At 39.9% G+C, this 16,063-nt stretch overlaps 1 protein-coding gene across 10 annotated transcripts in view; it reads right to left on the bottom strand.

The window, feature by feature from the left end:
• Nucleotides 1-16,063, bottom strand: part of PROM1 (prominin 1) — a 64,610-nt gene that overhangs the window by 32,047 nt on the left and 16,500 nt on the right. For 6 of the 10 annotated variants that reach the window (XM_069014387.1, XM_069014385.1, XM_069014392.1 and 3 more), the window contains exons 3-5: nt 8,370-8,428; nt 5,453-5,479; nt 3,717-3,922 (exon numbers count right to left, since the gene is read on the bottom strand). In XM_069014387.1, coding sequence (XP_068870488.1) covers nt 3,717-3,922; nt 5,453-5,479; nt 8,370-8,428 — 292 coding nt within the window. The remainder of the gene's footprint in view (nt 1-3,716; nt 3,923-5,452; nt 5,480-8,369; nt 8,429-16,063) is intronic. The other 4 variants (XM_069014390.1, XM_069014389.1, XM_069014391.1 and 1 more) reach the window with 1 other exon arrangement.

Below are 16,063 nucleotides of genomic sequence, written 5' to 3'. Positions count from 1 at the left end.
CCCCTTCCTCGCTACCAGATAATGAATTTAACAAAATAATGGGATAGAGATTTCTGTTTCAACTTTTCCACCAATTCTTTCAGATAATGTTGATTTCCAGGTTCTGAACAACATGTATTACCAATCCTACAAAGCCAAGAGGACAAATGTGAAGCCTGATGGTACTTGCCAAGATGCCAAACACCATTCTCTTCCTCTAGAGTTGGCTTTCCCTAACATCCATCACTTCAAGAAAGAGGTTATAACACAAGCTCTCTTGGAGGCACAGAAAACTGACTACCTGTTTTTCTATCCAATAGCCAGGACATTTTCTATTACCAGAAAATTTGGTATTGCAATATATGCTTTCTTAAAAATCAAACATTCCTCCCTTGCCTTTATAATGTACAGAACCAATGAAATTACATTTCTTTCCCAGAGAAAACATGTTTGCCTAAGCTTGCAGATGACGAGCAAGTAAGATGTCATAGCAAGTCTCTGTCCCTAAACTTTCAGTTAACATTTGAAGAAAAGCATATAACTGTTTCCATGATAAGTCTGGAATATCAAATCTGCTTAGCTATGTATTTGATAGGCTATTTCTACATCCCCTGCTATTTAGCAATAGAACCTTACTTTGTAAGAAAATGTTTATGTATAAAAGCTGTGAACTACCAAAACCACTGGATTTTTGACTCAATCTATAAAGAAGTATTTCAAACAGAAAATGACACCCTAAAGGCCTATTAAAATAAACGACTGCATATGTAATCACAGGTTTTCTGACTTCTTTCTTATACCCCTCCGTGAGGAAAGCATACTTCTCACCTTAAGCCCAACCTGCAGAAAGCAGATCTGGATCAGTTTTTTTTTTAAATTGAAAGCAAAACCACTAAACTTACATCTCGTTTAGACATCACTCCAGTAAGCTGAGTCTAAAACTTCATTCTAATTACCAGAGCACTACATCAGTGGTAAAGTGAGAAGAAATGTTCATCATAATTAAAATCTACTAGCTGAAATATTCCAAAATCTACATTAACAGCATGTATATGTTGGTGTGAACCTGCATCCTGACACACAAGAAAAACCATCCCCATGTTACTAGAGTTTTCTAGAGCTGTTGCCTAGATACACAGTCTATTGCAAGCTCTACAATCAGAGTCTTTCCCCTACTAATACTCTCCACTGTGCATTTAACCTGTCTTTCCCAGCCAAGGAAAGACAGTTTGGAACCATTTCTCTGTATCAAGGACTGAAAAAAAAAATATATATATATAGAAAAATAAAGAAAAAGGAAAAAAAAAAGGCTCAATGAGAGAATCCCAGAATGTCTGGCATTGCAAGAGAGAGAGAAAAGATGGAGAACATACACTTAGATGGTAATCCTGAAGAAGTCCATCCCCCTAGAAATCCTTACCAGTCCCTCCAGCAGCTGTCTACACATACATTCCACTGGAGTGCCTGTAAAGCAAAGCTCTGCTGGCAGAGACATGGGTTCACAGTACTCTGAGGGATGCCAGCCTTGCTAAATGCATCTTCTGAAGCAGCACAGCTCTGGGTGAAGGAATCTGTGGCATTCCAGTCACTTGGCAGGGGTTTGGGAGACCTACTCCCAAAGGCAGCCTCCCTGTGCTGCATGAACTTGAAATTATACCCAAACAATGACAGGACCCACCTTAGTAATTTCACTGCACATCTCAATGTAACCCTGTATTGGTGGAGATCATTCAAGTTTTCTTTTGGCTCTGTCTGCAAGTAGCCATAAATATTTTACTCGCACAGGACTAAACTCTTTTGGTTATTGTCACAGCTTATGTATTCAGCTCTGGCACAGTCCTTGAGAAGCGTGATTTTGGGAAGAACTGCAGGTAAACCTTCCACCTAAGCTGAAACTGCATAGGAACTTTGGGGGAAAGCAGGTAATAAATCCACAAGGAGACTTTTTGAGTACAGTACAAGACACGTAGAAACAGCTTTAAGCAAACCTCAGGCTTCCTCCAGTATTTTTTGTTGGGGAAATAGCTACCAGTAAGACTGTCCTTTTGTGTTACAGCACAGCAGTGAGCAACCTAACATGGGCTTAAATAGAATCAGGCATGGCATCTTCTCCTCCCTTGTGAAAGAAGATCCAGGAAGGGCAGGAAAATCTCCCTTTGTACAGTGGCATACTGGAGATTTGAGCCCTCAGTCAGTCTGGGATCAATAATATTAGCCCTGTAAAGTTCTATCTTGCTGTGCACATCACTCACAGCATTAGAGACTTAACCAGGGAGTCGTATGACATCATCTCCACTCAACCTGCAGACTGATCTCAGGCCAACCCCTGCCTTAGGGTAAGCATCTGATACTCCTGATGTCTCACAGAAAAGAAAAAGAAAAAAAGAAAAAAGAAATTAAAGAGGCAATTTCCTTAGTTCTGGAAAGCATATCACTAGGGATCACTGATCTGCTAATCATGACCTGGGAAGAAGCATTTGCCTGTGCTGGGTATTCTTAATCCCACATGGACAGCTGGCAGCAAATGCACAAGTTAGAGACCAAGAAGGGGGACATCTCTTAATTTCTCTACTAACAGGCAACATTCCTCAGCCATTATAGCCAGAAAGCAGCATCCTGCAACACAGCATCCTGCAATGTGGTGGAGAGACAGCTGGCAGGCTCTGTGACCTACCTCCAGTTTCAACATGCTGAGAGGTAATTTATTAACTTACTGTCTTGAAGGTACCCTTGAACTATGAAGATTTGTCCTGTCATCATGGCAGGGATGCACCTATCACGCTACACTATTCAGTTTTCGGGTCTTCAAATTCTTGAGAGCCATGTTTGTTAATGATGTCTGGGAGAAAAGAGCATGTTCCCATATCTGATACCAGCCTGACCTCTATTTGAGCATAAGCAAGGTCATTATTTGTCATGACACACAATAATAGAAAAAAAATAATTTAGATTACAGTGAAGTGACGAAATACATCCTATCTGACTGAACAGTCACTGTATAGATCAAAAGACTTGTTTCTTCTTTTAATATAATCACAAAATAGGCATAGTTGGCAGGTGAAAGCAAGAAGCAGCTACAGGAAAACAGAAAGCCTGAAATCAAACAACATATTTTGAAAGCAGGAAAAAGTCTTGACTGTAGTTCCTCATCACCCATTACACACTCAGCACAGGAATATGCTCTTAACACCAACACTGCAAAAATGTCTCCAAACTCCAGGATTTACAGGGAGTGCATGCATGGTTTAAGCAACTCAGTACCCAGAAGAAAACCCATTGTTGAACTAGTAATATTATCTGGAGTACAACAAATACTGAAGGAAGTCACTTACTTGCTTTTCTCACCACTACACTACCAAGAATAAAGCAGTATGTGGTATCTGAGGTTCTCTATGGGATGGGAACTGAACACAGGACAGTCTCTCATGTTCACAACTCTAATGTAACATTCTGCAACTGCTGTTTTGAGACTGGCAAAAATGTCATTTGCCAAATACAAACATAAGTTTTTGTTTGTTTCACACCTACATTCTACTTAAGTATGTATGTAATGACCTGTGGATAGCAACAGTAGCAGCATTTTTATAATGCAGTTACATTTTGTTTAATAAGCAATAATATTACTTAGTCTAAGAAAATAATTTCTGCACCTGTAGGCTAATACAATATTATTGTCATATGACACTGCAAAATAAGTGCTATACCAAGGTTCGTATCATTCTCTTTATCACACTTGCCTTATTATTAAAGAAGCAACAAAAAGAAATGTTGCAAAACAGCTCCTCTGACAGTCAGCATTTTTCTTCTGTCTTTGATGCATTTCCCCACCACAGTTGTCACAGCAACGACACATACAGAAGCAAAGTCCCACAAGAGGCAGTAACAAAATAAATAGCAATCCCAAGGCTGCGGAGACTATAAAACCGATTTCATAGTAGATGGCCTGTAATTCAGACAAAAATAGTGGTAATAGCAGGTATCACACAGTAACTGCAATCAATATAGAGCAAATAATTAAAAATCAAACTACAGACTAAACTATCTACTAAGTTACTGAGGTTAAGGACTTGGTATACTTTGTCACTAATTGACAACTTTTCTAACAAAACGATACATAACATTGTAGATACTGATAGCTAATAATTATTTGGCTAGAGTATTAGCTAGGCAAACTACAAGAGTGAGTGCTAAGAAAGCAGCTGGCTCACAAGAAGTAAATGTGAATCAATGCAATGGAGACAGGTTAAAAATGAACACATCTGAACTCTCAGACCACAAATTTACTGTTTCTCACATCTGTTTCCAAAAAGGCTCCACAAATGTCAGCAAGGCTAACTAAAGCAACACCTCATCACAGGGGAAAGGACGCTTAGCTTTTTCTCCTTTTTATTCAGTTACGAGTAGAAAAATTCATATGAACCCCAAAGGGAAGTATTTCACTGGATGATCAATTACAATGGCAGAGGTTTCTCCAAACTGCTGAATTTAAAACTGCTTAGGGACTGGAAAACATGAAGAAGCAGACAGATTTTAAGATCTCTCAGGTAAAGACATTTATTCTGCTGCCAAACAGCAAAGCAGCAGCAACTAAAAGGACACTTTCAAAAGCTGGCAGGAGTGAAACGGAAGGATGCAATGCAATACCCTGACTTGTTTTCACACTGCAAGAGCCCCAGGACCAAGAAGCTGGGCCAGGCAGCCCTGGCACAGCCCTACATGAGGCAGTGTGGCTCCCAGGGGACAAGCTGTGAGTTGGCCACGCTGTTTCCCTCTGCTGAAAACAAAACCCAGCCGAAACCTGATCAGGGAGGTGTCTGCACACAGAGATAGCACAGTGTGGGCACGTCCCAGGGTCCTTCTTCCCTGAAAAATCACTCTTCTCTTTTCCTTTCCCAATCTTAGGAGAACTAATTCTCACACTAGTACTTTGAGTCTTCTTCTGTTTTACAGATCCACCAGCACAAGGGCAGCTTGGCACCAAAAGGATGAAATTGAGGCTGTGTAACTGTCCTGCAAAATAAGTTACAATTTCTCACAAGATATCAATCATGCTCTAGTTCCAGCTTTGCTGATGCCCTTCTTCACAATCCCTAATTACCAACTGAGCCAAATACAGCAACTATCACCATTAGCAGAGCTGCAAATTTCTGCCCTAATTACCAATTCTAGGATGAAAACTATTCTTTTAATTATTATTTTTAACTGCTGGTTAAAACCTGTGCTTCCTTCTGAAGAATATGAACTACATGCTTGAAAGAAGAATTTGGCTGGAGTTTGCAGAAGAGTTACTGGGGTTTTTTCTAGCTAGCTGAACACTTCAAAAATTATATGACAGCATACATTATTTTAAGATAGGTTAGATGGAAAAACAATATTTAAAGTAACATTAAAAATGGTTATGGATGTTTTAACAGAAGCAGTGCAGACATGGTTAGTTTCTTTTCAAAGCTGTACATCTACCATAAGACGTTACCTGAAGAGTCAGGACAACATTTTCTGGCTGCGGAAGTCAAAACAAATGGAGAATGTGTATAATACACAGGCAGCATGCACAAAAAACAAATCCCATGAATAATGAATAATTAACCATGACTAGACCATAACAATTAACAACACAGAAACAATAACAAACAAGCCACGAAAGTAAAATAATGCACAGAAGCACCATTAAATAATTATGGAAAAATATTTACAATAAAATACATAGCAGCTATTTTCTGGTTTCCTTGGTGAGTGAAAGGAATCCAGGATTTGTCCAACAAATCCTTCCATCTTAAAACAATGACAGACCAGTTACTTCCACACTGAGCATCTATTTCATATAATTCCCAGTATATCTCACAGAAGGCCAGGGATTGCATTATTTTGTGGTTTGGTGATTTCTTCATGAATTCCCCCTGTCGTAACTGATATGATATTCTTGACTAACTTTCTTCTCAGTGCTTATTTTATTTTAGTAGGTCCAGTAGCACTTTTGGGATCTTAACACATTACACAAAAAATTCACCCTCAACATTTAATTAACCACGTAGAGGTTCCATTTAAATTATTCAAAAGAAAAAAGAAAAGGCATTCAAGAAAGACTGAATAAATCTATTTAACAGTTCTTACCTATCTTCTTATCTGTAAAACCAGAAAAACACTGAAAACTAACTATTCAATGACAGAATTCCAGAAGGACTCAATTTCCCCTTTGTTTCCACAGTAGAAAATTAATTTCTTGTATTTTCCCCTTCCTGTCTGCATGCCAACTTCACAGCTGATAGTGCTTTCCCCTTTCTCCTAACTGGAAGAGAAGCAGACAAGCTAAAGCTGGCAAGACCCCTCAGCCCAAAGTCTGATGTGTGAGAATCAGAAATTTTCAAGTTCTATCAATTTTTTTATCAGCATCACACACATCCTTTTGAAACCTCTACTGTACAATATTACTTAAAATGTTCAAAATCATATTTTCTTCTGTATTAATGGAAAGATAATTAATGCTTCCCCTCCCTTAAGAATCTGGTACCAAATATGATTTTGAATCATGATGTCTCAAGCATGCAGCCACCCAGCAGAAGCAAAGCAATGGCAGCAGCAGCGAGCTGGCTCCCCTGAGCAGGCACGGCTCAGCTGCTGGACTGTTCTGGCAGACTGCTGCCCCTGGCAGGGCACAGGGAGATGCTCATGGTTAAAGTCCATCTGGGAACACTAGGACACACAGCACAGAAGTGGGAAGGGCCTCTTGGGTCACTAACACATTCTACAAATAGGTTTAAAAAATGATACAGAGGAATGACAGTAGAAATTTAACAGGATAAATAGGAGTAGCAGATTTCCTGCTCCTGCTACTGAAGGGCCGTTCTCAGTGCTTGGTGTGAGCAAGTCTTCTTCACACATGTCCATCTCCAGCCCCTTTGCTTCTGCGCCAGAACTATCTTTTGTCCAAGAAGCAGAACCTTCTTCCTGGTGCTTCCTCTCCATATATATTTTAAAAGACTAATCACACCCCGTATCAACTCTTTTCCCAAGCTAAACAAACTCTTCCATTTTCCTCTGAAGACCCGCAGGTTTCCCAGATCACCCTAATGGACACTTTCTGAACTCATCCTAGTCTGAATTCATTCTCCCTGAATTTGAGTGATCAAAACCACAGGCAAACATTTCTAACTACTTATCCACACCCTTCCATGGTATTCCCACTTCCCTATTTCCATTGGAAATTCTTCCAGGGGCACATCTATAGTCTTGCTGGCTGTTTCACAGCTGACTCTGGTTGATGTTTCTGTCTTCTGAAGTACCGTCTACTTGTCCTGATATATTTTCATTTTCCAAATTTGTTTCAGAGTTTTGTACTGTATTCAGGTCAGAATTTGGACTGATAATGGCCTGCATCTGTCCTGCTTCTTAAGAACTCCTAATATTTTAACTGCTACCCTACAATCACATCCCCTACACAGGACTAGTCTCAGATTTCTCATGACTCATGTACTAGTTACTAAATACTCTGCTTGTGGTCAGGGATACTCCCTACAGTCTAACCCTTTTCTTCTGAGACTCTACCATCCAAGCCCTATCTTACATTCTTCCCTGGGTATGCAGGAACAATCTGTGATGCACCACTCTCTAGAGCCCCACCAAGCAGGTGGGATCAGCAAGAGTCACTTGGTGCAGCATAACAACACACACATAACCCACACACCAGGATGTCATGCAGAACTTATCAAGCTACTGGAGAAACAGGCTTGTTGCTGAGAAGACATGGAAGCACCAGTAAGGCTATTCTGATAGACAGCAATAGCTCAGTGTCTGTGTGCAAGTACCACACTCATCCTCCTGACAGGTACACCATACTGCAGGGACCAAAAGCAAGTAGCTCATTTGAAGTAACTTGTCCATTGCCTGGGCACAGTTAAATTCCTACTGCAGAAACTCAACTCCTGATTTGAAAGTGGAACACTGTGCTCCAGAACAGCCCAAAACTCACATGCACATTCCATTCCATCTTCTTGCTAATATATAAATAGCATATTTATAATATAAATTCACCTTTTTGAGAACAATAGCTGAAGCTTACATGAGAGCTAAGCAGTAATGGTTCTCCCTAAGTTTTTAAAATAAAAGCAGTATTTTTCAACACAAAGTGCCTTCAATCTTTGTGTAACAATCACATTACAGCTGGAATTTTTAAGTCATCCTTAAGTATGAATAGTTTCTTTACAGTGGTTTGTGGAATTTTCTTTGTAATTGGTCCCACCTTTTTCATGAAAATGTCATACTTGTTATTCAAAAATTTCCTGTTTATATCCTGTTCATATAGTTTTAAAATACTAATTCCTGGTTTAGAAAAAAACATGAATTTCAAAGTCATAGTTTTCATTATTTTATGCAGATACACATAGACAATTTACCTTTTGATAATCGCCCTGTGAATTTCCAAACTGCTGCTGTGCTAGTTTTCTGATGAGATCTGAAAATAAGCAAGAATATTCCACAGTTTTAAACAACATAATTTACAAAAGCGGAGGAAAGAGAACAGTATGAATTCTACCGTTAGGTAGACAAGATGAAATTAAGAACAGAAATCAACAGCATAGGCAAGTATGTAAGTGTCCCCATAAATCTGTCTACTAACAACATTTCTCATCAACTGCATTTTATGAGTTCACAGGAATATAGCCAGGTTGTCTATCAATTAATCAGTTGCCACTGAAATATAGTGAAGGTTTTGCTGAGGTCATCCTCTGCACCATAAAATCATTATTAAAAGTTCATCACACATGTATCAATTACTTGGACAATGTTTTGGCTATCAGCTTTGCTTCCCATTTATGCCAAGTACATAAGCGCATAAATATATGTACATAAACACAGCATCAGATACATAATGCGCAAAACAAGCATGCCAATGATGACTTCTTGATTGAAGGGTACAAAGAAGACCCTTATCTTGCCAACATTATCCCAATCTTTTTTCCCCTTTTTATTTTTATATTTTCTTTTTTGATCTCTGGATCAACAGTGAGTACATAACACCACCAAAACAAATCAGAAAGCCTAGCATGTTACTATTTACTGTGCATCGATCCAACACTCACACTAACTTACTCACAATATAAAAAAAATACAGCAATCACTAAAAAAAGAGTAGGAATTTAACACAACTAGTGCCACCTTCAGTAAACCCTGGCAGCTGCAACAAATGGATCCCCTTCTTGGGACATCACCAGCCTACCATAATTAAGGCTTTGGCAACCCTATGGGAACTAAGCCGGCAACTGTGGCTCCTGGTCACTGCTGTGACACCCTGCACCTGAAGGAGCGAGGCACCACCAGCTCTGCAGACCCTCTGCCTCAGAGAAGCACCAGCGGCCCAGGGCATGCTCCATGCTAGGCTGTGTGAAAGCAACAGCGTTTGCACGTTCGGGAGAAATAACTGACTGAGCTTCTCGTCTCCTCTGATGAAGAGAAAGCACATTAGGAAGGAGCACTCTACACCTCAAAGAGCTCAAGGAGGAACTCTACCCCCCACGCTCCCACAGAGCTGAAGTTCATCCTACTATTGCCTTGTTTTTAGTCTCCCACGTGCAAATGAACGTAGTTGATAAAAACCTCCAGTAAGTTATCTAACCTGGGGATCCATAAAGGACCTGAAGGTGTGAAAACTGACTGCTCTTCTCCCAAAAATGTAAGGCCTCTCAGAATTTATCACAGCACATGTGAAGTATATTCAGGGAGTTCACAGGGGCTGTGATCTCACTCCTCTCTCACCCCACACGTGGCTCAGGAAAACAAATTCCTAAGGCAAGCAGTGTCCATAGTTTTCCCTCCTCAATATCCTGCAGTGGGAACATGGACTTGACTGATTGAAGAGATCCTAAGGAGCTCCTCACAGAAAACTGTATCCATGGAAAGAAAACACACAACAGCAAAGCACCAACTGCTGCTTTAAGGCAGGTAGTCCCTGCAAGGGAGCTGCAACCAGCAAGACTGCCAAATCAAAATCTGTTAATGCATCACTGAAGTGCCAAGCCACAAATCATTCCTTGGTTGGGGGGTACATTCCAAAACACTCACAGAGTGCTGGTAGTAAGTAAGCAAGGACTCTCTGCTGAGGCAACCTCAATTTGGAAAGACCATACATAAAGTACAAGATAAGGCTGAATCCCACAATAAGAGAAATAAAACCTAAACATATGCAGAATAAGCACCTGGGAAGCTCAAAAGAGCTATGATCCCTGCAATTCCTTTCACGCTCTGCATCTTGGGAGTCATGAGAGTGCTGAAAGAAAGGGCACACACCACTGTATGAGCAACACACAACTGATCCACTGCTGCAACTCTAAAACATCTCGCACACTGGCACCAATCAAGTCCTCCCTGCATTGAGACCATCCCAGGCAGCATCTGTGTTTCTCCGGAAGTTTCAGCAACAAGGAGATACAAAGCCAAGTAAGGCAAAACTGCACAAACCCCAGAAGTGTAACTCACACTGGTTGTTGGACAATTTTTTCTTCTTCAGCAGAGGTGACATTTTTTTCTTCCTGTTATACCACATAAATAAATTTAAGAAATATGGCTGCATGAAATAATAAATGCAATTTTTTTTTTTTACAGCTAGATTGCTTTCAGCATATAGGAAAAGAGCGAAAACAACTCTCTTGTTTACATATTGATTCAACTATTTAGCATTGTGTAGCAGCCACTGATGAGAAACTTTGACCAGCTTCAATCAGAATGTGATACGATGGAATAATAAGGAAAAGCTTTTGTGATCCTCAATGCATGAAGCAGCACAGACTGTGTGCAGGTGATCAGATGCAGGAGCCAACTGCCCAGGATGCTGTGGCATCACTCTCCTTGATGCTGCTCTGAAGGGAACCAGAAGAGCCCCCAGCAACCCGCTCTCATTTCCAGGCTGCTCCTAACTTCGAGGTTCATTTTGCTTTGGAAAACAGTTGGACTTGATGATGTCTGAAGGTCCCCTCCAATGTGAGTTGTTCTAAAGTTACCCTACAATCATAATGACTTTCTGTTGTAAATTATTTAGTGCAGTAGTGAAAACACTGCCAGGAAGCATTTAAGAAAGCAAGATTTTATTATTGACAAAAATGTCCTTTGATACATTTCCTACTGTAGGGAATTGGTACAAGAAAATCTTAAAAGCATTAGCTTTTCCTGTTAAATAAAAATTGAATGCTTTTACCCATTCTCCTAGTTGAGCATCTGGCCCCATAATAAGTTAAACATTAAAAAAAAAAAAATCGCTAACATGTTACATTAAGTTTTACATACCTGTATAAACACACACACACAAATATTTATGGCACTCTGTAGGCATAAATTATGCATATGAAAGTAACTACTCAAGAGAAACAGAATGGTTGAGATCAGAAGGTTCCCCTTGAGATCATCCAGTCCAACCTTCCAGCCCAGGCCAGAGTGACCGACCCCCCACAGGCTACCCAGGGCCACATCCAGTCAGATTTTGAGTATCTCCAAGTAGAAGAGACAATACTAAAACAATCAAACCAAAACAATCCAAAACTTGCTCTGATTGCTTGTGATATGCTTAAATTGCTCAGTGTTGCTGATTCACAGTTTTATTTATACTGTTTCCATATTTTATAGCCTGTGAGTAAAAAAAAATATTACAGAAGTCAATCTAAATACACTATGACAAACTTATGCAGAAAATAGCACTTCATAACTTTTTCTGAAATTTAGACTTTAAAGCTGGTTTATCACATGGTAAAACACCTTTAGGTTTAACAATAAACAAGAAAGCCTGAAAATAGGTACAAAAGGTTCCCACATGGATTAAGTTTAATAGCAAGAACAACACAGGTTTCATGCACAACACAATGGCTGCTACACAGTCCATTTTTTTCCCTTAATGTTCCAGAATGTGAGACTGCCCTGCTGAATAAAGATTCAATAAAATTACTTTGCAATGATTTTTCAGAAGTAACATGATGCTTCAGGGTGTTTTTCTAACCAAGCAGCACACAGTGATTGACCAGTCTTTGCCACAAATTTATTATTTCAATAGCTTTCAATACCAGCATGATTAGATGTATCCCCAGTTGATTAATTTCAAATGAAATGTGGAAGTTGTATATTCCCATTAAAAAAACCCAAATTTGCTTAGAACTGAAGTGAGAGTACCTGCAGTTACTCACATATCTGTAAGCACAAACAGGCCTCGGTGAATTCACAGCACCGAAAACCTCCCTGCTCATTGCAGGAGGGTTGGACTAGATGATCTTTAAAGGTCACTTCCAACCCAAACCATTGTGAGTCTACAGGTTTTACTGCATGTTGATGGCAATCACAGTTACTACTGCAGAGCTTAAGGGTTAAATGGGGGAACATCCTGTGCCTCGTGCTGTGTAAACAGGAGCTACATATGGCAACACTGCTCACTGTAGCACAATGAAAAGACAGCTCAGCTCACATTTTATTCAGCCTGGGATTTTGGTCTGCTTCTATGAAGCATCTTTCCTCCCTAGCCAGAACATCTCATCTCTAGCATTCAAATAAGCTTTTATTTACAACTGAATTCAGGTAACACCACACAACTCTCTCTTGCATTATTGGCAAAGTACCGTCTTGAGGCTGATTTCTGTTTCAAATATAAAAGTGTTAGGAAGGTGTCATAAAAAGTGGTGTCCTTTATTTTCAAATTAACTGGATTACTTCTGAAATCTTGGCTTGACCAGTACACATCGTTTCACAGGACCAGTAATCCTCGGCTTTAGCACAGAACACATTTTATCATTGGGGTTAAAGAGATTTACCTTGTGAGGCTCATTCACACGGCTAATCACACCACTGCTTTGCTGACTCCATCCTGCTCTCATCACACATGCAAAATGCCATCTGCCCTAGTAAATCTAACTAGCCAGATGAACTGTTAATTTACCAATGCAATTTGTGAAGAAATATTAAGTACCCCTGAGGATCTCCAGTTAAGAAAACATAATCACTAACTCCTGAATTGCAAGAGTACTGTGTATATACACTCAATATCTCATTACTCTGGCAAGAAAATGAGGTTATCACTAAGTGTGCTTCTTAGAATTGGTCTACAGAAAGGGGTAGCAAAAATAATAAAGATTTTAAAATAAGCTGTCTGGCTATTAAGTACCAACATAAATTAATTACAAATTCTTCTGCCAAGGAAGCTTTTCAAATCTAACTGACAGGAAAATAGTTGGAGTAAAACCTTTGGGAATGCTATGCTTCCACTTCACTCAAAAAATTCCATTGAGCCAGTTCAGCTGTAGTGCAACTCCAGCATTAATCAAATTATGCCAGAAATTAATGTCTTTTTATGCATAATATATTAGGCTTCTATTCTGAAAGGTCTTTAAACAAGCCAATAAGAACCGTGACTGAAGAACTCATACTGCACTAAAAGGAGATTTTTTTCTGAACAACAGGGGAGAATTACATAGGTAATACCAACGATCAATTAGTAACTACTTTATTGCTATCTCATTCTCATGTATAAAACAGTATTTCAGTCCATTCCTGTTCATCTATAATAAATAGAGTCAGTGGACTACATCCACACTGAACAGTTCAGAACTTCTCTGAAAGGTCAATTAGTCTGAAATTAATGAATTAAAATGACTTCAAACTTGTTTGTTTTCCTAATTATGAGTCACACTAATGAATATCTCCCACAAAGCCAAGAAAACCAGGAAAGCCTTTCAGACTCAACAGAGACAAAAACCTTCCAGGTATCTTAAAGCAAGTTTTATGGCAAGTCCAGTTTATTGACATTTAAAAATACTTGCTTTGACTTGAGTGGGGCTTTGGTTGTTTCCCCAAAGCCTCAAGCCAATAGCCTCTACCAGGGTCAGATTTGGCTCCCACTGAAGAGGTCTCCTTCCATAAGGTAACCCAAGGATACCTTTGGTCCCCTTTACAGTCCCTACCTCCATTACGGCTCTGCTCACTCTTGCTGTTCTTAATCCCACAGCATCGCTTCTCTCTGGTTCCACTGCAGAGCAAGGTGAGAGCTCAGAAATGCTGATGGCTGAAGAATCCATCATGCACAGTTGGTGATTGCAGAGAGGGAGGGCCCTGACACACTGCTCACCCCATGCACTCTGTCCTGTCTGTGCAGAGCAGGAAGAAAACTCACTCTGTAGGACAAGTGGGAAGTCTCATAGACAAGGAGATCTTCCCAATTCCCACACAATAAGAGATCACTTTGGTCCACAGATAAGGAATCTAATCCAGGCATTCACTCATATAGTCTAGACTATTCCTTTCCAACTTCAGATTGCAAAGCTTCACTCCCCTCTTCACAGTATTTTCCTCAGACAGACCTGGGACACAGCCTTTGTCCTTAACTAAGAAACACCCAGCCTCCTTAGATAATTTCTCCCCCCTCTTTTTAGGCAAGGTCTCTCTCTATACAATTAACTTTTTTTTTTTTTCCCATTGAGTTACTGGGAACATCAGGTTGATTCAGCTTCCACCCTCCTGTTCCTTGCAAGAGGCCATTCTGACCCTCTTGCCTTTGAGCACAGCTCCTGAACAACACACTGATCTTCCCTTGCTTCTGTAGCCCACACACAAGATCACCTATTTCCATTACAGATGTGGTGAAAGGAAATTCTCTGTTCAACCACCTGTCTATTCACGTGCATTAAAGAAATAATGAGCAAAAAATCACCATGCCTTCTGGACAAGAAAAAAAGGCAAGTAAGAAAGGAACTTTGCTGCTGTGCCTCACCACTGACCTACAAAACAAAGCCGTAGAAAGTATTATTCCACAATACCCAGAACAACTTGATTGAATGGAGGTCAAAACCCTACAAATACATACTAAACTGCTTAAGTATTTTAACTTCTCATCTGCTTTGGCAATCTGTCTTGTCACCCTCTTCTGCCTTCTGTATGCAGTTTCCTCTCATCAGCAGGATCACTGTCCATTGCCATTCTTTGACTGCATTCTTTAATTACATGTTGTTATCCTACAACACTCTGGCTGTCACAAAATCCAACAACACACAATATGACACAAGCAAAAACACAGTAAATACATTTTTAAGGTCTCGGCAGACTGGTAAAGCATATGCTGCTTTATTTATAATTGAAAGGACAAGCTACCAGACCACCTAGAAATACACCTTAGATTATACTGCATGCAGTGCGGGACAACGTGAGAGAGAGCAGGCAGCAGAGATGCAATATGAAGCAGATAATGAAGAGATGAACAGCCATAAGCAGGGTTGAAACTGCAGGAGGGGCCTAACAGGGAGAGCTTTAGCCAGAGCACAGGTAGGACTGAGCATGGAGGAACTGCTGAAGACAAGGAATTGCATAGCAGCAACAGCTTCCAATGTAACTAGAATGTGAAATTAAGGAGAGTCCCACCCTTCTTCATAGAAAATAACATTGGTCCACTGAGGAAATAAATTATACAGCAGTGGATCAGATAAGACTCACAGTCAATGAACTTTGTTCTGAAAACAGAATGTTCCCCACTTTCCAAAAATGGAAGCTATTAGTCAGGAAAACCAAACAGGTAATTGAAGTCTTCCACAGGAAATCTTCACACCTTAGAGCTGCCCCAAACTTGAGGTTATTACCTTGAGGTTACTCTTTAGTGCAGTCACATTTTCTGTTTAGGCACATTCTGCTTTCCATTGACATGCACAGACAACATTAAAGAGCCTGGCCAAGGAAAATGTTTGAAGAAAAAAAGAAATAGCCACAATATCGACCATTACAGGATGCATGGAAAGAAAAACTTCTTTGAAAATAAGCTTTGCAGGGCTTTCTAGTTGTTCCTTACTACAAAGAAAGTTTTGTTCTTGCTGAAGTTTTGGAAGAAGAAAAAAGACAGAGAAGCCTTTAGAAAAATCCTTCCTTAGGAGGCTGCAATGAATTTGCATGCATCATGCAGACACAAAATGAAGTCGAAAGCTTTGAAGAGGTATTCCACACAGAAACTGCATTCTGTCTTTTTCTGAAGGCAACAGAACTTCTGTAGCACACTGTTTGTGCCATGACAGCTATTTTTTGCCACTTGCTTTGTTGGCAGTAGCTACCTCAAGTTCTCCCTAGGCCACCATCTGGTAAG

This window comes from Aphelocoma coerulescens, chromosome 4 (genome assembly GCF_041296385.1).
Source record: "Aphelocoma coerulescens isolate FSJ_1873_10779 chromosome 4, UR_Acoe_1.0, whole genome shotgun sequence".
Classification (NCBI taxonomy): Eukaryota; Metazoa; Chordata; class Aves; order Passeriformes; family Corvidae; genus Aphelocoma; species Aphelocoma coerulescens.
The sequence above is the reverse complement of the archived record's forward strand: the minus strand, read 5'-3'. Positions and strand labels throughout refer to the sequence as shown.